Here is a 24,989-nt window from a genome sequence, read left to right on the forward strand (position 1 = left end):
TTCTTTACATTGAGGGTGGCAGAGTATGGGAAGTATGGGTGGCAGGCTGCTCAGGGAAGCATGAAGACATTCCAAACCCACCTGGACACATTCCTGTGTCACTGCTCTACCTGACCCTGCCTCGGCAAGGGGTTGGGAAGGAACTGCATCTAGAGGTCTCTTCCAACACTACTGTTCTGAGATTCTGTAAGATACCAACAATCTCATCCAATTCTAAGCAGATAAACTGTCTAATAAGAGACTTCTACAAGCTCCTCTTTACTCTCTGTGGAAAAAAAAATCTCACTTTAAGAGCAGTTGTTTTCATACAGAAACAACTGGAGTTCAAAAAAAAAACAAACCACCAAGTCCAGACCTATCAGACACCCAGCCTGCTGTGCAACCTATTACCTGATGTCTGAAAAGAAACTTAACCTTAAAAAAAAAGAAAAAAAAAGAAAAAAAAAGAAACCCAAACATGCCAGGGTATGTCAAACATGCTACACCAACGTCACTTTTCCCAACTCACTCCCCTATCCAATCCCTTTATTAAGTCAGTTTTTAGAGCCTGTTTGATGTATCAAATAGTCCAGTTGCATTCAAGTGTGTTTATATTGAATTTTTTTCAATCCATTGCCTCACTAACTTAAACACTCACCTTCCCCCTCAGCACAATCTGTCATACAGGGGTAACACTGTCTCACAACCAGGAAATCTCACATAATGAATGATTCAAACTTACTGGAAGTGTTAATGGGCATAAGGCACAAAATAGTAACTTTTCTTTAGCTCATAACACTTCATTTCTGTACAGATTGCCAAAGCGCTTTTGATTCTGTTTTCTATTTTTTGCATCTGCTCAGCTCAACTGGTACACAGGACTCAAAATTTTGGAACACAATAAAGTTATTTAAACAGTGACAACCTAAAACAGATGGCCAGTTCTCCTCTGAGCTTAAGAGTCACAAAAGCTTGGATGTGCTCACTGGACCTGTTTTCCTGAAGCTCTAAGTCTAGCAGACTTACTCTGAAAGACTACCCTAACACAGGTTCAACCCATCTTCTACTTTTCATCACCACCTTTTCATCACTATGGAAATAGATACCAGACATTTGCGGTTTCTTGTACTCAAAAAAAACCTGTTTCAATCAAAACCTGTTAAAGCACAGGGGTTCCTATCTGCGTCACAAAAGCTAAGCTGGCCATCTCCAGGAGAGCAGAGCACCATCATGTGTAAAGGTTACTTGGAAAGATAAATGCTGTAACTGCAAACATCCTCCCCGTCACACAGCTTTATATACCAAGCAGGATATCATGTGGTCTGGAATATCCCTTTGGTCAGTTTGGGTCAACTGTCCTGGTGGTATCTCCCCCCCCAGCCTCCTCACCAGCGTGGCAGTACTTGTGTCCAGCACAAGTACAAAGGTACTTGGTAAAAAAGTACTGCTCCATACTCGCCACTGCAAAGAAAACTAACTCTATCCCAACCAAAACCAGCATACTCTCACACAGTAATAGCCCAGAAACGATGGTATTTTCTACAAAGCCTACCCAGAGATATAAAGATACTTCTAATCATCATGTCTTTGGTGTACTGTATCATTTTCTTCCACTCACTTCCCAATGGCTAAACTTGTCAAAATAGAGAGGGATGCCATCCAGAGGGACCTGGGCAAGGTCATAAAGTGGGAGTCTCATGAGATTTAACAATACCAAGGTATAAGAACAAGTACAAGGTGAGACATCTGGATCACAGCAAGTCCAGGTATCAACAAAGGCTGGGAGATGAACAAATCAGGAGCAGCCCTGTGAGAAGAATTTGGGGGTGCTGGTGGGTGAGAGGCTGGACATGACCCAGCCATGAGCACTCAGCCCAGAAAGCCAAACTTGTCTTGGGCTGCAGCCAAAGCAGCGTGGGCAGCAGGGGAGGGAGGGGATTCTGCCCCTCTGCTCTGCTCTGGTGAGAGCCCACCTGGAACCCTGCATCCAGCTCTGGGGTCCCAGCACAGGGAGGACATGGACCTGTCAGAATAACTTCAGACAAGGGCCACACAATTTGTCAGAGGAATGGAGGGAGGACCTCTCCTACAAAGACTAGGAGAACTGGGACTGCTCAGCCTGGAGAAGAGAAGGCTTTGGAGTGATCTAACTGCAGCTTTCCAGACATTAAGTCTCCAGCTATAGACTAACGTCCTACAGAAGAAACAAAAGACAGACAGAGAAGGACTTTTTGCAAGGGCAAGTAGTGACAAGACAAGGGTAAATGGCTTCAAACTGCAAGAGTAGGTTTAGATTAGATATTAGGAAGAAAACCATTACAGTGAGGGTGGTGAAGCACTGGAACAAGTTGCCCAGAGCTGTGAATGCCCTATCCCTGAAGTGCTCAAGGCCAGGCTAGACGAAGCTCTGAGCGACTTGGTATAGGGGTAAGTGTCCCTGCACTTGGAAGCGGGTTACATCAACATGATCTCTAAGTATGTTCCAACTCAAACCATTTTATGATTTTTACAGGGGTGACTTTGACAAGTCACAAAACCTTCTTGCTGAGCTCAAAGACTTGTGGAAGTTTATTTCTAGTCTCATCAGTAGTATTTTTGTCCTTTATTTAGAATTCATTTAATTTAGGATGATAAAATGCTTGAGTTTGTCAAAAATAGAGGACTGATACTAGAGCACTGGCTCAGAAAAGATATCTAGCTATTTCTGTAACAAGAAAATTACTTGTGGCTTTAGTATTATCTGTAATTTTTACTGGTACATCCGTTCACAGACAGAAAACCATAATGTAACATCCTTGATGTCAAACACAACTAGGAAAGGTAAATGCCAGCATGCAGACAAATTTTTCAAGCCATATTAAAAATCAGGATTTCTTTAATCAAGCTCTTAACTAAAATACAAACTCATGAAAAGAAACAGCCATCTCACTATAAAAGTGCCACCTAGTATAATTTCACTCTATACTGCAATTCAAGAATTGTTGCAAGCTGATTGAAACTCTAAGGATTATGTTGGCAGTAAAGCCTGAACACAACGGTAATGAGCTTCTCTAAAAAGCTTATGCAGATCGAAGATCTCTTACCCTCAAAAGATTTTCAGTTAAAGGCTGCAAAAATGATGAGGAGACAGCTTGGCAAAAATGTTCCCTGAGATTCAACAATAACTTTGTCCTGGATTGCCAAGCAAATTGTATTCCATTTGCCATCTGTAAGGCAGTTGTCTTCTGTTAAGTGGGCAGTTTTCCTTATCTCTTCCACACCTTTCTCTAGGGGGACATCTGCTGATAACAGGCTATTGAATGTCACTGCATGACTGTTAAGAACTACAGCATCCCACTGTAAGATGCTCTACCCAGAGGGAGGAGCCAAGCATTGCTACCCAGATATAATCTTGAGATTCTGGAATACCTGCATGGCTTCTCCACTGCATTACCCAGAGGAACAGCTGCCTTTTCTTCCACTGGACCTTCAGAGGGAAACAACACCCTTTCCACAGGATAACTGCTACAACAGAACCACACCTGATACTCCAGGAGGACCACAGCCACAATTCCAACTGGACTGCTACCAACACCCTGGCCAACAGGGTGTCAGGTTGTGTTCTGACTCTGTCAGTGTTGTTTTAGTTTACTGGTCTACTGCATTTTTATATTTTTATTTTCTTCCTAATAAAGAACTGTTATTCCTGGTCCCATATTTCTGCCTGAGAACCACCCTTAACTTCAAATTTCTAACAATTTGAAGGGAGAGGGAAGGGGTTTACATTTTTCCATTTCAGGGGAGGCTCCTGCCTTCCTTAGCAGACACCTGTCTTTCCAAACTAAGACAAGCTTCTATTGTATCAGACAACAAGACTAGTACAAATTCACTCAGCTATCAATTGTCTCCAGTCTTCACCATTTTGGTAGAGGATGTTGCTGATGACAACACATTTTACTCCTCCTCTGAACCACAGTTGTTGGGTTTTTTTTCTCCTCTATCTAAACAGCTGTTTAGGTAGTGCAAAGTTTTTCCACTAAAGATCTGAGATCAAAATCAAACTCTAGACATATTTGATGGTTATTTGCTTTCTGAAAAGGTCAAAAATAACTTCACGTAGACCAGCCGAACACATTTTTTAGGCAAGTTCTCAAAACAAGAACTTAGGTGGTACTGCACATCCAAGCTTTTTCAAAACCAGATCACTAGTAAGTATTGCATGCCTGTCACACAACTCACAGTACAGAAAGCAGATTACAAATAAAACACTAATTTAAAAGAGTACACAACCATGCACTCATACCACATTAAGTCTCCAGCTATAGCCTAACATCCTACAGAAGAAACAAAAAGGAGTAAATACTTATGTTGTAACACTATTTGCATACCCAAGTTGCATCTTTTAAACACAAGGATATTAACTACTCTTAGATAAGATGAAAAGCATGTTAATTTTTCAGTATATCACAGAAATTTATTTTGAATCTCTTTTTGTTAAGAGTGAGAAAAGCAGAACTAAAACCAGCCAGTCACACAAACTCTTAAAAATCAAGCACCTATACCTTAATATAGAAGGATAAAAAATAATTCTGTGCATTTGTTTAAACTGCTAGCAAGCTGATTGATTACACAATATGTACTTTAAAACTGCTGAAGTTAATACAACTTACCAGCATTGCTAGAGACATGTCAACTTCAGAAAGCTGTCTGGAAAAAGCAAGGCAGAAGAAAGAATACACAAAATGTGGGCCTTCTGCTGAATGGGGCAGAGAATCTGGTGACAACAGACATGGAAGAAGATGAGTTTGCCTACCTTTAGCCTTGATCTTTACTGGTAAGACCAATATAAATACCAGTTGGAGGGGAGTAAAGATTCTTTTTAGAGGTATCCAGTAGCAGAACAACATATGTTTAAACATACGAGAACTTATTCCCACAGCTACAAATACTGACAAGCACAGAACAACATCCACAGAGAACACAGATCCTCTGAGCAGAGCAGGAGACATCCAAAACCCAACTGGACATTGTTTGGGGCAGCCTGCTCTAGGCTGACCCTGCTTTAAACTAAGGATTGAACTAGACTATCTCCTGAAGTGCCTGCCAATCTAAATCATTTGTCATTAATATAAATTAAGTACCTTTGATAGCTTTTAATATATTAAAAAAGCTAATGTATGCAGTAGAGGGCTGTTAACCACTAGCATCAGCTCCAGTCAATGAGAACAGCACTGAACACAAAAACAGTACATCACAGCTGTGTCCTTCTGTTTTCCTGCAACTAGAGAAAGATCTTTTCAGAGGTTTCCATGTCATCCTATTATTTCACCTGTAATGACAAACAGTGTTCATTTATACTATAGTTAATTAACATTCAAAAGCATTTGCAGGTACTGGAATACATTATGGTACACCTACACATCAACTTTTACCTTCCACAATTCTGTCAACAGCAACACTGCTTAACAGTCAAGATAAGGCAATGAGAAAAAGCAGAAGAGAGCCTTAAGTAACTGTAGTAATTTTTTGGTATAGTGTTTTTTATTTTTAGCCAAGTTTCCAACTAGCATTGTGATATAATGCACATGAATGTTGGGATAAAAAGATAACGTGTCTTCCATGCATCCTGTGGATGGACTGATACCTTTAAAATGACCCTTAGAGAAAGCACCAACAGTAAGACAAAGGATATACTTACGTTACACCATTAACCAACATAAATGAAGAAAGGATTAAACAAAAGGCTCCAGAAAAGCTACCTGGCAAACCAGCATTCTACTTCTAAAATCAGCTCAATACTGCTGCTTACAAACTCATTATATTACAACTATTTTCAGTTTTCCACTTAACATGCAATTCCATCCTTCAGTTTATCTGATGAAATACATTTTAGAACATGGATCAGAACAGTGTGCTCAAGAGTACATAAAGCATTCCACTTATGCTCAGGAGAATGCCCTGTTTTTTCCTAAGAAGTCCCACTTTCCCCTCAAGCTTATAGATCTGCCACTGTTACCAGCATAAATAGGTAAGCAAATGCAAGACCTGTGTCAAGACAACACTTCTTTCAAACACCAACACCACCTTCATTTTCTAAGGAAATCAATGCAAATATAGTGGATTACCAGACTTAGCATCAAAGTTTGGAAAATAAAGCTTTATGCTTCAAAACTTTTGATAAAGATTCAACTCCTTGAATATTGAGTTGGTATACCTCCCCAGTTCTTTTCTGACATTTCTACTACAGTCCACCTCCTCAAGGCTGTTTGTGACAGCTTCTTTATCAACCACAGACAGACAAGATGTGACATGCCTTTACAGGGGCTTCAGAACTGAATTCTTCAATGCTAAGGAACAGCTGTATGCAAGCTATAAAAAGAAGTGCAAACACACACGGGAATGAACTGAAGCAGAAGCAAACTGCCTCCAACAGCAACTGTTGCATGATCCATTGTGCAGGTTCATCATCACTGTTCTGGCTTTCTAGGATTTTTCCCCTGCACACATCAGATCTTGCCTATGTAATTATTCATCAGAGTCTCCACAGACAGCTTCTGAAAGCACTGTTTTACAGCCCTGTTATACTGAAGTAATTCCGTGGTCACCATGCCCATCTGCTTAATCCTTTCTTGCTCAGAGCACCTGTTAGACTGAGTACACTTGTGTTTTTCCATTACAGCCACCTCTTCAGTGCTGGAGCTACCAAGCACTTCTGACTTTATTTCCTGTTGATTGTAGTTTTGCTTCAATCCACCACCCTCCATCCTGATGGATACCATAATTTTAAAACACTGCTACAAAATGATAAAGAAGGAAAAGACTGGAAACAGCCCAGTAACACCACCCAAGTCAGACATCTCCTAATTACTTCTAGCTTAAGATCTACAACCTGACTTTCACCAAATACTTATACCGAAACACAGATATGTCTATTTATATACCCATACCAAGAAGCAAATAATTAAAAGTGAACAAACCAAACTTGGCGCTTAATTCTGCTGGTAATTCAATGCACTCTTATTTTTCACATACAATATGGTTTTGCAATGTCACAAGGAGGCATGAAGAACAAAGTAGAAACAGTCATGCAACATAACCAGTGGCTCTCGCTTTTGTAGCCTTACCAGTGTCTTGCTGGCTTAGTGAATGTTGGAGGAGAAACAACACATACCAGAACAAGCTGCAACTATTCACAAGAGGCCACCTCTGCTTCTGGGAGCTCCACACAGCGGGTCAGGCACATGAGAGAACACCATCACCACTGCATATTCCACTTCTTCATTCATCTTGCATTAATTCAGTAAAAGATATATATGAAAAAATGAAGACAACTGATAGCTTAACATGAACAACAGTAGCTTATTACTGAGGTGAGGAGTATACAAGTATATGCAGGATCAATAATTTTCTCATTGGTAGAAGGCCTCACAGCAAATAGTCCTCACAGGTCCCATTTTCTTCTCCAAACTGGACAGAGTGACATATAAGCTTGACAACTTCAAAAAACACCTGCTACCTGCTTCTCACAAATAAGAGTGGGAAACATGCAAAATCCTAGGGTCACTACAACCCATGCTAACACAATCCATTTTGTGCCCAAGTATGTGTGATATGGAGAAGGAAGGGAAGAAAACACGGGTTTGTGTTTTCACATCATTTCCAACTATGTTACTGTTACACAGCAGTAATACTGCCGGTTTCAAGGGTGAATACACTTAGCTTAACCAAGTTTCATAATAATTTTTTTTTTCAAAGCAGGAAAATACTGAATAGACAGCAAAAGGCTGTGCTCCGGCTATACCTATACAGTACAGTAAGTCATAAGCACTTACTAATCATAAAACAACAAAGCAGTTCCAGGAAAATATACTGCAAGTAACTGTCATGAAGTATGCTTTTAGAGGAAGAGCTACAGAGACTGCCAACTGCTTGCCATCAAGAGCATGGCAAGTAACACTCTCCTTAATATATTGATGCCATTATCCTTATTTGCTACAGAAATTGACCTTGAGGAGAGGCTATTTTTAATCAAGTTGTAAAGTTATTACAACTCACTGGACTAAGAAGATGCTTAAAAATTCATGCCAGCTTGTCTAGAAGAGGGTGATCAAGTACTTGTTTTATACAGTTCCTTCTTGATGTTACTTGGAAAGGATGAGATTGGAGATCTCTCCTAGATATTAATGAGGAGCCTCTGTGGCAGAACAATCTCAACATTTGGTCACAGAAGAAGCATTAACTAAGGACAAGCAAGAGTTTCATCTGACTACCACACAACTGGAGGTTTTACCCTTCGCTACAATATCAGTCTCTATCCAAGCTTCTCAAGTTTCTTTTGTACTTCTTCATGACTGGATTCAGCAGCTTGCATAGACAGATCAAGCTTCTTCAATTCATCGCTCACACATTTTATTTGCATAGTTGGATGTTTGCTAGCCCCACCACTATCTGTTTGGTCACTCCAATGCATCAAAATGACTCACAGGATAAAATCCTGAGCAATAAGCTTCTCCTGAGAAAAGCGGGAACCAGAAAGGGAGAGGAAACAAGACTTTGTCACTAATTCTGTTAGGCCCAAAACATTAACTGAAGTTAGTCATCAAAGAGGTGAGGCTGAACCACAGTGGGTCACCTTATCCAGCCTCTCTGCTCTGGCAGCTTCATCCTAGAGCCCTGCTGCACCAGATTGCAGACAGACTGTTCTTGAGAATACCTGTGAGGGAGACTCCGTAACTTCTCTGGACCGCCTGTTCAGCACAGTCACCCACTCAGTAAAGAAGTTCTTACTTAGGTGGAACTTGCTGTGCATTGATTTCTGGCCATTGCCTCTCGTCCTACTGCTTTGCACCACAACCTGGCTGTGATCTCTTGACACCATCCCTTCAGGTACTCATAGACACTGATGGAGTCCCCCCTCAGATGTCTCTTCTTGAGGCTGAAGAGGCCCAGCTCCCTCAGCCTTTCCCTGTGAGAGAGATGCTCCAGTTCCTAAATCATCTTTGTCATCCTCCACTGGACCCGCTCCAGGACCTCCACGTGTCTCTTGTACTGAGGAGCCCAGAGCTGGACACAGCATTCCAAGTGAGGCCTCTCCAGGGCTGAGTAGAGGGGCCGGGTCACTTGCCTCAGTCTGCTGGCACTGCTCTTCATGATGCAGCCCAGGATGTCACCGCCTTCTTGGCCACCAGGACACTGCTGGCTCACGGAGAGCTTGTTGTCCACAGGACCCCCAGCTCCTTCTCCACAGAGCTGCTTCCCAGCAGGTCACCCCCAGGCTGTGCTGGTGCCTGGGGTTGTTCCTCCCCAGCTGCAGGACCCTGCCCTTGCCTTGGCTGAATTTCAGAAGGTTCCTCTGTGCCCATCTCTCCAGGCTCTGAGGTCCTTCTGAAGGGCTGCACAGCCCTCTGGGCTATTGGCCACTGCTCCCAGCTTTGTGTTGTCAGTGAAATTGCTGAGGAGGCCTCTGCCCTTCATCCAAGCCATTGATGGGTAAATTAAACAAGACCGGGCCCACTCTTGGTGGGAGACACCACTAGGGATGGGCCTCCAAATAGAGCATGTGCCACTGGTTACAATCCTCTGGGATAGCACTACAATGGCTAGTTATTAGCAGTCCCACATGAGCAGTTTTAGATCGACTTAACTCCTCCAATTTAAGGAGAAAAATTTCTTGTTAATTTTAACATACATTTCAAGAATCTATCATGACTACCTAAGACAGCAGCCATTATGGGTTTGATCCGTGGACAGTCCAAACTGCTACGTGGCAAAAATGATCATGAGGCAGAATGCCCTAGAAGTGCAAGTCAAGATTGTCAACACCAAGCTGGTATGGAGTGGCTGACACATAGGGATGGACAGAACACTGTAACAGACTGCATGCAGAGGTGACAGATGCCCCATTCCTGAAAATATTCAAGTTCAGATTAGGTGGGACTCAGAGCAAACTGAAGATGTCCCTCCTCTTTTCAGGAGAGTTGGACTACATGACCATTATAGGTCCCTTCAAACCCAAACCATCCTATGATCCTTATTTTTCAGTGCCTTTAGAGGTCATTTACATTACTTCACTCCAAGGACAGCAGGCAGAGAAGAACACAAGTAAGAAGGTGAAGAACATGAAAAACAACATCATGTTCAGTCATGTTTTCCAATCCTCCATACCCCTTCAGGTAGCTACCTGGTTTTCATGACCACTACTGTTTACCCCACAGAAGGCATAAGCTGCTTAAACACACATTCCATTCCTTCCTACCTCCAAGGTCCAAGAGAATTGTCCATATCATCTTTGAAGTAAAACAATTTTGAAGCAAAGTAGACACAGAAAAAGGGCAGTTAGCTATTATTAAAATACATGAGCCAGAAGCAATACCTTAGTTATTTACTATCCTCACCCTCTCTGCTATCACTTCCTTTCATGGCCAGGAGTTCCTTCCTAATCCTCCTGAGATCACCCAGTATACTATAACACAGAACAATGGACAGCAAATAAGGTACTGTTGATAAAAACAAGTTGTGATCAATTGGTCACATATTGCTAATTGGGAAAAATGCATTTCACAAATTACTGTGCGCAGAAGTACGTGACAGAAGCATTATTGCCAAAAGTAGTTTTAGACAAAGGTATTACATTTTTGTTGCCATACAGAAGTACCTCTTGCGCAAAAGCACATACATGTACCTAGTCCTTTGCCTTCCCTCTTTAAGTTACCATTTAACTATATAATGCCACTGTCACTTCCAGAAATCACGAAGCTAGAAATGCAGAAGCTATGTGGGTAAACAGGGATATTAAAGTCTAACACAACATAAAATATATCAGACTGATACTGCTCCATGAACAGGCTTACTTCAATCTTTACAGCCATTTTCTATCTCCTGACTCATAAGCCACATCTTCCCATTTTTCATCTCCTTTCAAGCTACATTTTTTCTCCTACTCTACCAAAAGGTGTCCTAACAGGTGAAGAAAGGTATTACCCACACCAAGGCACCCCGATCCACGGGACATCATACAGCCTGTCACTGAAAAGTCTAAATCAGGCCAAAACTCAGGCGTGCTCTCCTAGAGGTGTGCCCAAAACACCCTTTGTCATTGGAACCAATATTCACATTCAAAACCCCCAAACCAACAAAAACAAACAAAACACCCCCAACAACAAAAAAAAAAAACCTCCCGAACAAAACAAAACAAAAAAAAAAAAAAAAAAACCAACACCACAAAAAAACTCAAACCAAACAAAAGCCAGAAAACCTCACAGCTAAACTGTTACATAAGCAACAACTTTGAATATCTTCTATTTGACACAGATTGGGCCACTGTTGGCCAGTAGCTTGCTTATTATATCTCACCTCTTATAGAGAGAGGCCATCACTTACATCATCATACTGATCATTCCAGTTGTCAAAGGATTGTTATTTGGCCCCAAACTGGCCTTAAGAATTTTCAAAAAAGCCTTCTGACACCTGCTGCTCTCAAGTGGTTCATGCAAAGGTACATACTTTTAGCTCCCAGAGAACTCTTGAGACTACTTTAAAATCTAAATGTGTGTGCCTCTAGGCTGATCCCCACTAGGAAAACAAGTTTGGACAGATCACTGTTTATTCTTTTGATAAGCCAACTTGCATAGAGGAAAAGACAATTAAATTATTTTCTCTCAAAAGAACAGCATCATACAACTCCTAAGAATTAGTAAACATTTAGGTTCACAACCATTGATGAAAAAGTTTGTTGAAAAAGTGCTGACTGATGATATGCTCTAAGTGTAAAGTAGACTCATAAAGGCAACATATAGTAACTAGTAATATTACTTGTCCAATTACTATCCCAAATACCTAAAGACTGAAGGTCTGGAAGAGTGTCAAAGCTGTGTTACAACTGTTAAAACTGTGCAAATGACTGAATTTCACCTAGGAATGCACTCATAAGAACAGCTAGTAGTTTCTCACTGCATTGATGTTTCTGGCTCAACCACAGCAGAGCTTATTGCTTTTTTTTTTTGTAAGACCCAAACTCTGCCATACCTCCGTTCTCTTTCCAGTAAATACACTTTGTTTTATCAGCAAAAGTGGTAGACAGATGAGTCATTTGAGTCAGTAGGAACTTCAGATCATCTCCAGTCTCAACCCCCACCCATAGCAAAATCAGCCATGTGGTGAGATTGCTCAGGCCTTTATACTGTATGGGCTGAAAACTCTCCAAGAAGGCAAACAACACTGTCCATCTCTGTGGACACCACGCACACTGCCCAGCAGCTCTTGTGGAAAGAAAAGCTCTCCCTCACTCCCTGTCTCTATGGCCCAACTCAGCCCACTGCCCACCAGGGCTCAGGGCTTTCTGCCCCTAGCCCTGCTGCCAGGTCTGCTGAGTTTTCAAACATTGAAAGTTACATGGAGTCAAGCATACCTTAAACAGACAGATCAGAAGGCTGATTAGTTTTATAAATTCATAAATTTGGGTAACAAGCAAAATTTCAGCACCACTCAAACTATTCATATTGCATTTAGATACAAAAGGTACTTTCATCTCTTTGCTACATCCACAACACTTTTCATGTTTCATGAAACTGAGGCTCTTATTACCATTTATTAATTGTGCTGTACAATTTCCATATTTTCTTAAGAAGAATTAACTAACTCTTCAGTCCATACACATGAAGCTGCCCACTCAGTATCATGCCGTTCCTGAGTGTACCATTTCACATCCTTTTTTGTAGGTCAATGTGAAATCCTGCTTGCATGTACTGCATTTGATAGCAGTTTACTCACAGTTATTCTAATTTGGACTGAATGAATACCACATGTCTACAGCTCTTCCTAATACCCTGACAAGCAGAGTTTTTGAGATGTATGCAGACAAAAACAACACAGCCATCTTAGGTCAAGCAAGTTACGAAAAGATACACAAATCAGATTTTAAAAGGGCAATTTATAAAACAGGATGATAGCTACAATTAGATGGTCATTAATTTTCAGTACTTTAATAATTGAGCAAGTAGTACCAGCAGCCACAAAAATTAGGTCTCTGATCTTGGACACCCTTTCAGAACACAAAGATTACTCAAGATTGATATGCAGAAACCTAAGCTAAATCAGATACTGCACACTTTAGTTAAAAAAACCAAAAAAACAATTAAAAAAAAAAAAACAACAAAAAACTTCTGTAAAAACTATTGACTCATTTTCTGTTCTCATGCATTGCTTCAAGCAGGAAACCTGATGCATGCAATCATTCTGTGAAATTAACTCCAAAGACAAGCAATTTGACTTAGCACTTCTTCAGGAACATTGACATTCCTCATTTCAGAATATCTAAAATGTTCAAAACCAGTAATCCTTACTCCACCTGGTTTCACAACACACAGCATTTGTAAGTAAAGGTCAAGAAAACTGTAACCGCAAAAGAAAAACAGGCTTATTTTTGCCACAGCAAAAGTCTGCAGTATCTACTCCTTTTGTAACAGCTAGTTCTACACTTCTAACACTACCAAACTTGCACAGAAAATTTCTGTTGATTCACAGAACGGTCTAGGTTGGAAGCAATCTTCAAATCATCTAGTTCCAACACCTGTGCCATCAGCAGTGGTATCTTCCACTAGATTAGGTTGCTCAAAGCTTTGAATGTGTCATCTCTGTTATACCATTCAACATAGAAACAGTCACCATCTCAAACATGTGAGTTGCACATGAAACCTTCAACACAAAAAAAAGAAAACCTACAGCCCCGTTACAATTTCAGCATGATGGCTAGTTTTATATTGTTCAGCCGCACTGGTTCAGAGGAATTTCACTACAAGAACCACTTTTCTTATAAAAATAGCCTTTAGCAAAAGACAAGCATGACTCCATTTAATTTTCTTTCAGTTTGCTCAACTGTTACAGGAAAAATTCAGCTACTCAGTTGGTTAATGAGGCTGTAATTCTCATCTTGCCTACCAACAGCTCAACCATGGATACTGTCCAAGGCAAGTGCTATTGCTATGCCAAGTTTCACAGTTTAGCTATCTGAATGCAAAAGCAGCTTCTACAGTCTTCTTCACTTTATGCAGTTCACTTTGTCAGCACTTTTCCATTTCCCTTCAGAATGGGTGCTCTGGCCAGATTAGCAATAGCAGTTTTAGGTCAGGACCTCAATTTGGGCTTGTAGCTCAAGGTACAAGAACATAAAAATTAAAAAGTCAAACTCATTAATACACTAATTTCTTCTCTACTTCATGCATGCAGTAAAAGCATAGCCTGTTACAAGCAGCATATGGTGTTTTAGAGTTATGACTTTAGTTTTCCCTCTTTTGGTAACAGAAAGCAGCTTCTTAGGCTTATTTGGGTGGAAATGGTCCACACCAGGATGTCTAATGAGATTTCTACACGTGTTACTAGAGGTAAAAATAATATCCTTAATTACAATTATAGCAGGTACTAGGATCTTAGGATTTAAATTTCAAATATTTAAAAGCCTTTTTTAAATCAGCTGTGATATGCAACCAGTAAGTGCTCACCTCTAGTTATGCTTGCAGGATCAAGACTGGAGATGAACAGCAGATACAGAAAATTTAAATAAATCCCAAGATCTTGCTCCGCCTTTAAACTGGGCTGGGTTGATGCATGTGAAACTTAATGCTAATGGATAATAAAAATGGAGGCCACAGCATTAATTTTCCAGCATTTCAAGAGGAGAAACAAAATGGATGGCACTGAAACAAAGACTTCATTACAAAAATAAAATGGAAACAAAGTTCATATGCTAACATTGCTGCAATATATTGCCCATTTCAGTGCAATGGCTACATATGCATATGCTCAAAGGAACTTCAGAAATTGAAATACCCCATTAACAATCTTCTCCTTTTCCAAGACAGATGGCCACAATACTGACTCTTCTGCATCCATCTTTCTTTCTCTATTAAAGAGAAACACTCTTTACTAGACCAGAGATGTAAGGGACCACCTTCCCCTCCTCCTCCTCACCACTTTGCACACACTTCCCACAAGGTCACCTGGAGCAGTGGTGCAAGGAACCTTAACTATTTCTGTAGGTAAACAAGTACATTTTCACCTCACTAGTTCCATGAACTATCAAAAACTATCTCGCCATTCAACACATCTTTCTCCAAAGATGTGGCTCAAGTCCAGGCACAGCTGTTCCTGCAGCATGTAAGGTGATAAGACCGTAACTTCCAGAATGCATTCAGAAGATAAGTTAATCTCAAGTAAGATATGGAGAATTCTCCACTTTGGTACTGAAACTAAAAATCACATGCCACAAACACAAAACTAGAAGCAGCAAGCTTATAAGGCCAAGTTTGAAGAGCGGACAGACAAACCCTTGCCCTTTTTCTGCTGTTTAGATACTTAATTCATAAATTTTGATATCCACCACACCAAGCCTAACTCAAGGAACCATTTCTTTAAGGCGTTTTAATATTATTAACATCAGGTACTACCATAACATACATCCTTAGACAATTTTATTTACATTAAGGTATTTTAACAGCAAGCTTTCCATAACATTACACAGAAACAGCCTCTTGGATACCAAGGCAGACTGTCCAAATCCCAGTATATTGAGAGACAAGTCTAAGCACAGGACTCTCAGAAGCAGATTTATCCCTAAAGAAACTTAGGTACCATGAACGTGAATATTTGGACTGTATCTACTACTCATTTAGGAATTAGAGACAAAGCCAGCTCAAGAAGCCCATTTCAAATGTTTATTCCCCATGACATGCAGGTACAGTCTGAATAACTGCAAAACCCACTAAAATCTCTACCCCATCATGCCAGTGCAGGTAGGTGGAAATGGCAGAGTTTCTAAACTATCTTCTGACCTGACTCCTCTATCTCCTTCTAAGTAATATTGCATAAATTTTCATCAATATAAATAATAAACAACAGACAAAAAAAACAACACAGAAAAGATGGCTCAAACCACCCCTTCTAGTATGCAATTCTACTTCTGAAAAAATACATAATAACAGTATTGCAAAACATAATCAGCAGGGACACTTCTGGTAGAGAAGTTCAATTTACATTACTTTTCCCATTCCATGTCCGAATCTCCTTCTCTCAAGCCTTATAAGAAGTGACTAAGGCATTTGCCTCTAAATACTTATTTGAATTTTCAAGAGAAACTCTGTTCATCCATTCTGTAAAACAAATCCTACTAACTTCTTTTCTGACATCAAGATTTAAGGCACAGAAGAACATCAGTACTCCAGCAATCACTCAATGGCAGTTTCATTCCATAAAAACACATAAAGCTTATTCAGCTAAATTGGAGTAAGGACTTAGCTAAATAAACTCGTCCAAAGCATGAAAGCAAATGCAGCCAGCAGACCTACAGAAAGGCTGCTCAACACATCACAGTGAATATAACAGGAGACCCTGAGCACTCCTTCCTACCTCTGTGTAGCCTGTCTCACAATTTATTTGAATGGTAAAGTGTTCCCTCTTTTGCCAGTACTTAGGTAGTAAGTATTCATAAGACTGCAAATGCACGATTTACAGTACGTTATGGCAATTCAGTTACCTTCCATTGTATAATGCTTTCCTTCTATCTCTACTCCACACTCACCTGAAGAAGTAAAGAGTCTTACATCCTTAACACAATCAATGTTTTACTACCTCAGTATTTTCTAGCTTCTGCATCATTTGGGCAGCCACAGTGGCTTTACGTGGATATATCTGTTCCTTTGCTAACTGCAGCAAATCAAGATACTCATTCTTGCAACATCTTACAGCTCCCTCTACACTAAGAATCTCAGCAGTTTCTGATCAGCAGCTGGACTATTTGAGCCATCAGCAGTATCACAACTATGTGAAGGAATGAACAATTGGTATCACCAATATTTTACATGAATTTCAAGACTGCCTAAAATTATTCTTATTCTGATCCTTGGCTGGTACTCCCGCACATTTAAACACCTAACTCTCATCCCCACTTTCATCAAGAAACCACAGCTTTTTTCAAACCTTCATTGCACTGGGACTTACTATGACTACCAAAACAAATTAAACTCCCTGTTGCTTAATTACAGGAGTACCACAAGGCTCAGACAGAACAGCAAACAGTGTGACACTAGTTTAATCTCCAACTGGAAAACTTCAAGATTTGTTCCTAAAATTCACAATTTTCAAACATATGTAAGTAAGACCTTCCCATTACAATTTTCCACATTATGTAATTACTGCTCTTAAAACTCCACATATTTTGCCAGCCAAGTCAAATTTAGACTGTGAGCTACTTCAAAAATTTAACATGGCATTAAAATTTTTGAGTATGTTTCTGAGAAAGCATATTTCAGATTTCTGCCATGAGCTGTTTCTCTTTTGCCTAATTTTAAAGCTGAAAACCTGCAGTCCATATAAAAACACTGACTACTAAAGCCAAGTGTTTCACTGAGGTCATCTTTCCAAGAGGTACTTATTGTAGAGCTGTAGGTAGGAAAGTCTGTGTGAAACTGTGTCTCAGTATCTGTGTCAGTATCAGTATCTGTGTCTCTTCTTCCAAATACACTGAAGACCAACTAGCAATTAGGTCTCTTATCACAGATTTTGTTAGATTTAGCATTGCATTTAGCTGTTCTATAAGCATTAGATGCAAGGAGACCCTACAAACAAAAAACAATTCTTACTGAGCAAAGTGGGAATCATTCAAGAAGCCTACTCGTGTTTTTCAGCCACCAGAGACTTGCAGTATGACTCTCAGAATTTCAATATGGATTAGGCAACAAAACATCTTGCTCTGGCCAACCAGCTGTAGTAGCTAAAACTTACAAATTGTCTTATGCCAGCTTCTCCACAACTAATCCTTCTGAGTGCGTCAAATTAGGTAGATTTTACACTGCCAAGATCAAAAAAACATGTAGCAGCTTCCTTCAGAAATGGAACTACAGATGTCAAAACACAAAACACCATCAGCTAATCCTGCTGGACAGTGTCATTATTTCTCAATTGATTTGGGGGCCATTAGAAAAAGAAATCTGTGCACTAAATCAACCTTCTCACACTTTTCAAATGTTAGCAACAGCTGGTAACACCGACTGTCCTCTGAAGACGCTAGCATCTATTAGAGAAGCATTTCAGCAAAAGTGACGATGGCATCAGCAAAAGTGAAGATGGCATTAAAGCAATATTGAAATGTATATTCATCACAAATTGAGCTTATCCATTAGCTCACAATCGGCTTTATTGCTATGAAGAACATCACTGGCCACAAATATAATCAAAAGCCATTACGTTGTAAGACAAAGAGTTTTACCTAAAAAAGCAGCATTTCTGCACTGCTGTTACAAGACAGGAGCTTGTGCTTGCATACTTGTACTATTTTTAACTGCAAACTCTATATCTGCAGGAGCATTGACTTATTTTTATGAAGCACAAGAAAGCTGGACTACTCCTTGGGCTTTTAGAACACTAGATCATATGTCATCTATTCCCTACCTAGTCCCCAACTAAAGCATACTTAGCTCTGTCTCTCAAAAATTCTATCTATCTTGGAATTACAAGGACTTTCATAGAATTCAGCTTGAGCCTTCACTGTAGGTTGAATATTGTCATCTAGAAACCTGGGACATACTCTGTAAGGTTTTTTGTCTTTATTTTTTTGTACCTAGATCACCTAGCTCAGTCTTAACTGTGCTAGTTCACAATTTTTGGAAAGGCAGTAGGTAAATCTTTCCCTCCCATTTAAAAAACAGCAATTAAAAGGAATCCAGGAAGAAGAATAAAAATCAATGTCATGTTAATATGATAAACTCACAATAAATTTACTTGTGGGAATAATACACTAGCATGATTACCTAATAAAAGCAAGATATTTATGTAAATGTAAGCATATTTAAGACATACCCACTGCAAAGACTAAATCAATTAAAAATCTCTACTGCACATGGAAAAGATCAGCCACTCCACCAGAATAAAACCACATAAAATAAAGACACCTATTGCTGAAGCAGAAATATCAATGTGGGTACAACCAGAAGACATTTGAAAGGAGCATTAAAGATATGCTTCATCAGATTTGAATACATCTGATAAAATTTCTTAGTAGTTTTAGTATGTGTCTGTAGTTACAAATCCTCAATAATATATCACAGTAAAAACTTCAAATATCTATGTTTCTCTCCAATTAAGTAATATTCCATTGTACACCATGCATATAGAATTGCCAATTTTATATTTGCAAACAAAATTATTTATGCATAGTTGCTAGAAATGAGGTTCAAAGTCCACTGCTAGAACTATCACCCCTAATATAACATTTCTGAAAGGTCAGAGAAAAGAGATGAAAAAACCTGAATGTAACTTCAGGATTCAGAATTCATGGAACTGAAAAAGGAAAACGGAAGCTAAAACTAATACCACTGTGCTTCCTCAACCAAATGTCCCCCACATAGTGGAACACCTTCTAGCCCCCCCCCCCCCAGTTTAATATAAAATTTTCCATCAAAATAAAAACAAAGTCAAATGGCAAGGAGTTTTTCAGCACAAAATATCGGGAATCTATTACTTTTCAAGAAAATACACACATCCTGAAATACTCAATTCACTCGGTGCTACAACTTCATCCAGTATCACTTGTAAGAACACAAGACACTGACATCCTAAGTACTACTAAACTTTATCAACCAAGACTGTCTTCAAAACTTAAAAAATATGGCAACACCTTTTAGTCTCAGAGACTTCAACTGAATAAACTACCATCAAAGACTATTTTATAAACACAAATTTTCTTGTGTGTTTTACATGGTTTCTGAATTTTTTTTTTCAGTAACTATCAGCTTTCCAGTTCTAACAAGTAACACCTGAATTTAAACGGATGCTACAGAGCGGGTAACGAGCTTAAAAGGGGACCGAGCTGCCTGGCTGTTCCAAGAGTTCTCACCATCAGCATTACGCAGTTGAAGCAAAATCAACTCACTCTCCACGCACTCAAGGCACGAATGGGAATTTTTTTTCCCGGGGCAGGGCAACCTGAAAAGGCAGGCAATACACCGAACCTGGTAATGCTCCCTGCAAATGCAGAGATGACGGGGTTACGACCCCTCAGCCTGACCAAGCTCGGACGCGGTGCGACACTTGACTCCTCAGCGCGACGTAAACCCCGAAATAAAGCAAAGCAATTGCGCCGGGCACCCTCACCCCATCCCCCCGCGCCCGGGTCCCCTCTCCAGCGCGGGAACTCCCCAGCCCAGCAGGGCCCACTCGCAGGGCGGGGCCCTCCGCACGGCCGAGCCCGGGGCGTCGAAGGCCGGCACCAGGCAGCACCGGGTGCTCCGCCGCGCCTTTTCCATCGGAGGGAGCGCTGCCGCCGGCCACACAGCCCCGCCCGTGGGCGCGGCTCGGTTCCCCGCGCCCCGCAGGTGCGGCGGGCAGCCCCGCGGCCCCTCCGCAGCCAGGCACAGCTCCGCGCCCTCCACCCGCGGCCCTCTGCCGCCCCACGGCTCCGCCGCGCCGCAGGGCGCGCTCAGGAGGCGGCAGATGCACTACGGTGAACATAATGGATATAAGCGCTCCGGTTAGAGCAAAGTCAGACGCGAGCAAGGCAGAAAGGAGGGTGCAGCTTGCGGGGAGAATCAGAGCGACGCTCGAGTGGTAGGGCCACGCTAGAGAAAGGTGGGGTGAAAGTCATTCAGAGATGCTGCTGATTAAACAAAGGGTTTATTGAACAATGTCCGGGGGGACAAGTGTTTAAGCACCTAATTAAAACCACACTAAAAAAAAAAAAAGGAGGGGGGGAAAAAAGAAAGGAAATAGTCAGAAAAGCCCGAAGCTTAAAGCAAAAAACGATTAAACTCATCTAGTACGGGACAAGGGAAAGGGGATGAAGTAACCGTTCGCAGAAAAAAAAACCCTGATGTCCACAACTGTCAAGAAGCCGCTCTTAACCCAACACCACCAGTATATTGGAGTTTGGAACCCAGCCCGCAACAAGCCGGTACTGGTGGAAAGCCACAAGTCACAGTAGTAGGGGACGGTGAAGGTCTCCGCACACGCCTTGATTTACCTTTACGCTTTGCTGGGGAGTACCATGGCCATGCGCCGGCGGCCCGTAGCCCAGGCCCCCCCGCCTTCCCGCCGTGCTCCCCGCGCGGGCTACAGCCCCGCTCCGACTCCAGCTCTCCTCCACTCCTCCTCCGGGGCGAATCCAGCGTCCCGGCACGTCTCTGCCAAGACCGCATGGCTCCCCGTAAACCCCGTCTCCGTTCCCAGCCCCTCGACCCGCCCTTCTTTCAGCAGCCCGGGACCGGCAGTCCGTCTGCGGTCTGCAGGAGCGGCGAGTTTCGCGGAGCCTGGTTACCGCCGCTGCCGTCCGGGGCTGGGAGCAGAGTGGGGAAAAGGTGTCTGCTACCCGAGGGAGCGGCGCGGCGCCCCGCCTCACCTGATGGCTCCTGGCGCTCCCGCCACCCCACCGTCCCGCACTCGCCCGGCCGCCAACAGAGACGAGCAGTTCGCTGACGGGCAGATAAAGGCCCCCACAGCCCGCCCCCGCGGCCACCGCCTGAGTGACGCTGCCGGCGGCCACTCAAGAAGCCCGCGCCCACGGGGCCGCGCCCCCGGGCAATGCGGGCACTTGGCGGAGCCAAGGCCGGGCGGGCCCTACTCCGCTACTGCTGCCGGGCGCCTTGGGGCGGCGGGGAAAGCCTAGCAGCGGAGTCTGCTGATCAGGATGGGGCGGGAGCTTGCCTTCCCCGTCCCCAGTAGGGTCAGAGGTAAGATACCCACAGTGCTTGCCCATCTCCCTAAGGCTCCCCGTCATTCCCTAAAAAGTGTCGAGCCCCCGAGGCTCCACGCTGCCTCCCTCTCCAGAAACGGCTCGGTGGGGCGAACGAGCCCCCAAGCCGCCCGCCCGAAGGGGCGCAGGGGCAGCGAGCGTTCCGCGACCTGCGACGGGCATTTTTTTAGCCACTGACAGCGCCGTCCCGTTTCGTGCATCGCCCGGCTGCGAGGGGACCCCTCCTCGCCCCCCGCAAGGTTCGGCTGCCGAGCACCGCGGCTGCGCTCCTGCGGGCGGCTCGTTCCGCGCGGGTAGCGCTCCAGCGAGCGCCCTAAGGGCTGTCAGTGCTGGCGACGGGAGGTCCCGTCCCCGCGGGACTGCGTGTCCCCCGCCCTCCTAGCGCTCCCAAGACTAGCGCTCAAGATACACCGCCTCACCGCCGGTTCTTGAAAACGACTTGAGGTATAACTATCCATTTGCCTGGCTCATATAGGTATCACATTAGTTATTTTCGTATGTGAAATAGATGGGTACGGTGTAGCGCGCTGGCAGAGTATAAATTAAACAACAATGGCAGTGCTAGCGGCCGGTTTTTGCCGGTAGCACAAACTGCAGCGCCAGCGTTTACCATCGCCGCCTTCTCCTCCTTCCCAGACCCTCCCACCGCCGCAGGGACGAAGGGCGAGAGGACGGGGGACGCGCCTGAGGACGGGACGCCCCATCCGTCCCTTTGCCCGGAGCCTCGCTGGGACCCCTGCCGCGGCTGCCGGACGCAAACTTTCCTCGCGCACAGCGGCGACTGCTGTCCGCGTCCCCGCCGCCCCGCTAGGACCACGGACAGAGATCGGGGCCGCCCCGCCCACGCTGCCCATGCACCGCCGCGCAGTGCCCCGACGCCCGGAACAAAGGGACGCGTCCCCTCCCGCGGTGGGTTATTCATTCCCACGAAAAGACACGGGCCCGCCCCACCCGACAGCAATAGACTTCTCTCCGGGAAAGCCCAGCGGCTCTCCTCAGCCCGCCGCCCGCCCTCCGCTCCCGCTGACAATGCTGCCGACCGCGTCTTTGTGCGCCGTGGCACGCAGTCGCCTCCCAGCCCCGCAGGAAGCAAAAAAACCGCCGTGCGGCTAATGCAGTTAGGCGCGGAGAGCCTTATCCCGGCTAATCTGAAAATACGAGTTTATCTCCTCAAAGTGATACCGTCTCCCTTGACCAGCGCGGTGCGGGTCCGTCCCCTCGGATACTCTCCGCAAGGAGACGCATCCGGAGCTGGACGGGCGCGGTCACGCCGGGAACTTTGCGGCTGGGCCAGCCCAGGTAGGGATGCGCATGCCATCCTGCGTGGGCGCGGTGCGGTCCCCCAGTTTCAGCGGCTGCCCTCCCCACGCTGCAAACACTTTCAGCAACTCAGCTCCGCGGGCATGCTGCCATAGCCACGAACAGCCTCACTCAGCGCCGTCGGCACGAACCGTGTCAATACGGAGCAAACACAGCAGGTGTTCAGCATAATTCTACAAGGCATGCATCTCTGGAGTGGGTCGCGTGGACCCTATCGGACACGTACAGTAACAGAAAGAATCAAGCCATAACTTACCTTCCAGTCCTCGGATTAAAAAAAAAAAAAAAAGAAAAAAAAAGAAAAAAAAAAAAGTAACGGCGCAGTTCTCCCGATCAGGAGTAAGAGGCAGATGGATAGTTCTCTCAAGACAACAGACAAGAGCTAAATTGCTGACAGTTATAAAAGGAAGCAAATAAAAACCAAAACAAGACCAAAAAAATCCTTTCCCTCCCCCACCCCAACAGTCCGACACTAAGGGGGAAAAATCAAAAATTAAAAAAAATCAGAAAATAAAAAAATGAAAACAGGAGAACTCAAAAGTGGGAGAGTGACAGGACGACCCTCCTTTCGCAACCCAATGGAACAAAACGAGGGGAGAGAGAAATGAAGGAACAAAGAAAAGAAGGATGGAAGGGCGATTTTAAAGACGCTCTCTCTCCCTTCCTCCCTGCTGGTCACTTCCTAGCGGCTCACCACCCGAGCCAACTGCAGCATCGCTGAGTGCGCGGGGGGTGGGGGGAGGGGGGGGGGGGAACGACGCCGTGCGGTGCCGCGCCGTGCCTCGCAGGGAGGCGGACCGCTCCGCAGATTTATAGCAGCCCCGCCGCCCGGCTCCTGCCCGCCGCCGCGCCGGGGTGCGTGCGTCTGCGCGCCGCGCCCAGCAGCGCGGCCGCGGGGACGCGGCGGGGGGCGTGTGTCCGTCCAGAGGCGGCCGCGTCCCGTCCCGCGTCCGTCCGTCCGTCCGCGCCCGCGCCCGCCCCCCCGCCAGGCAGCCGCCCCACGCCTACCCCGGCGCCACGCGCGGCTGCGTCCCCGCACCCCGGCGCAACGCAGGCTGCTGGCGGCGCCGCGCGCCCACATTGGCCCGGCCGCCGCCCACTCGCCCCGCCCCCGGCGAGGCGGCGGCCGCCCATTGGCCGCGCCGGCCGCCACTCCGGCAGGGCGCATGGCGCCGCGCTTCAGCGTGCGCTGCGCCGCGCGGGGCCGCCTCCGCGCGCGCGGGCGGGCCCGGGGCTGGGCGGGCCCGACACGGCCCCGGCGGGCCCCACACGGCCCCGGCGGGTCCCGGCGCGCTCCGGCGCGGCCCTGGCGAGGCGCTGCGACCGCCCCGCGCCACTCCCAGCGCGGCCCGTGAGGCGCCGGGCGCTGCTCCGGTGGCGCGGCCACTGCTGCTACTCCGTCAGCCACGTGGGCGCGGGGCGGTGCATCAGGGCACGCCCGGGGCGGCCGGCGCGCGGTGCCACCATTCCTTAGCAAGAGGTGCCGCCGAGGAGGCAGCGTCTTTTTTGTTGTTGTTGTTAGTTGGTTTTGTGTTATTTGTCCGCTTGTTTTTGTTTGGCTTTTTTGGTTTTGTTCCTTTTTTTTTTTCCTTATGCCCCCACTCCACCCAGTTCTGGCTGCATGTGTGCCAAGTTTGTTATTACCGGCCAGGGACTGCTCTAGTCCTTCTGGGAGTGGATACATTAATGAGTGTTAAATAATAATATATTAATAATACTTCTAACAAACATTCTGGAAGGAAGTGGCGGAAGGAGGGAAGGAAGGGAGGAAGGAAGGAGCTTTTATTCATGATGTACTCAATTCTATCTTGCAGTGCAAACATGTTTGCAAAGAAAAGAGGAGTTGTACAGAAGAAACAATCCTGCGTGGTATTCTGAAGGGTGCCTTTTACTCTCCTTACTGTTTGACCTTCACTGCACTTGATCATTTATTTTCAGAATCAGAAGTGCTTCCTAAACATGGCTTTTCTTCTGTAAC

General features: G+C 44.5%; 2 protein-coding genes across 16 annotated transcripts in view; one reads left to right on the forward strand and one right to left on the reverse strand.

Moving 5' to 3' along the window:
- Positions 1–24,154, reverse strand: part of ELAVL2 (ELAV like RNA binding protein 2) — an 87,907-nt gene extending 63,753 nt beyond the window's left edge. For 3 of the 15 annotated variants that reach the window (XM_077171960.1, XM_077171958.1, XM_054652547.2), the window contains exon 1: positions 24,020–24,149. In XM_077171960.1, coding sequence (XP_077028075.1) covers positions 24,020–24,092 — 73 coding nt within the window. In that variant the 5' untranslated portion in view covers positions 24,093–24,149. Of the gene's footprint in view, positions 1–14,453; positions 14,472–21,337; positions 21,446–22,873; positions 22,893–23,267; positions 23,977–24,019 lie in introns of those variants that run through there. The other 12 variants (XM_077171968.1, XM_077171963.1, XM_077171969.1 and 9 more) reach the window with 10 other exon arrangements.
- LOC143692232 (uncharacterized) lies at positions 21,522–23,291 on the forward strand. Its single transcript, XM_077171973.1, has 2 exons — positions 21,522–21,668; positions 22,328–23,291. Exons 1-2 carry the CDS (start codon positions 21,626–21,628, stop codon positions 23,104–23,106), a joined length of 822 nt encoding a protein of 273 aa, XP_077028088.1. The 5' UTR covers positions 21,522–21,625; the 3' UTR covers positions 23,107–23,291.
- Positions 24,155–24,989: the final 835 nt, after the last annotated feature.

Source organism: Agelaius phoeniceus, chromosome Z, assembly GCF_051311805.1.
Source record: "Agelaius phoeniceus isolate bAgePho1 chromosome Z, bAgePho1.hap1, whole genome shotgun sequence".
Taxonomy (NCBI): Eukaryota; Metazoa; Chordata; class Aves; order Passeriformes; family Icteridae; genus Agelaius; species Agelaius phoeniceus.

What these genes read in the sequence shown, in the direction of transcription:
- LOC143692232 (XM_077171973.1), top strand. Translation starts at nt 21,626, where the DNA reads ATGGGGCGGGAGCTTGCCTTCCCCGTCCCCAGTAGGGTCAGAG. An exon ending in CGTCCCCAGTAGGGTCAGAG is followed by an intron (nt 21,669 to 22,327) that starts GTAAGATACCCA and finishes CCTCCTTCCCAG; the next exon opens with ACCCTCCCACCGCCGCAGGG.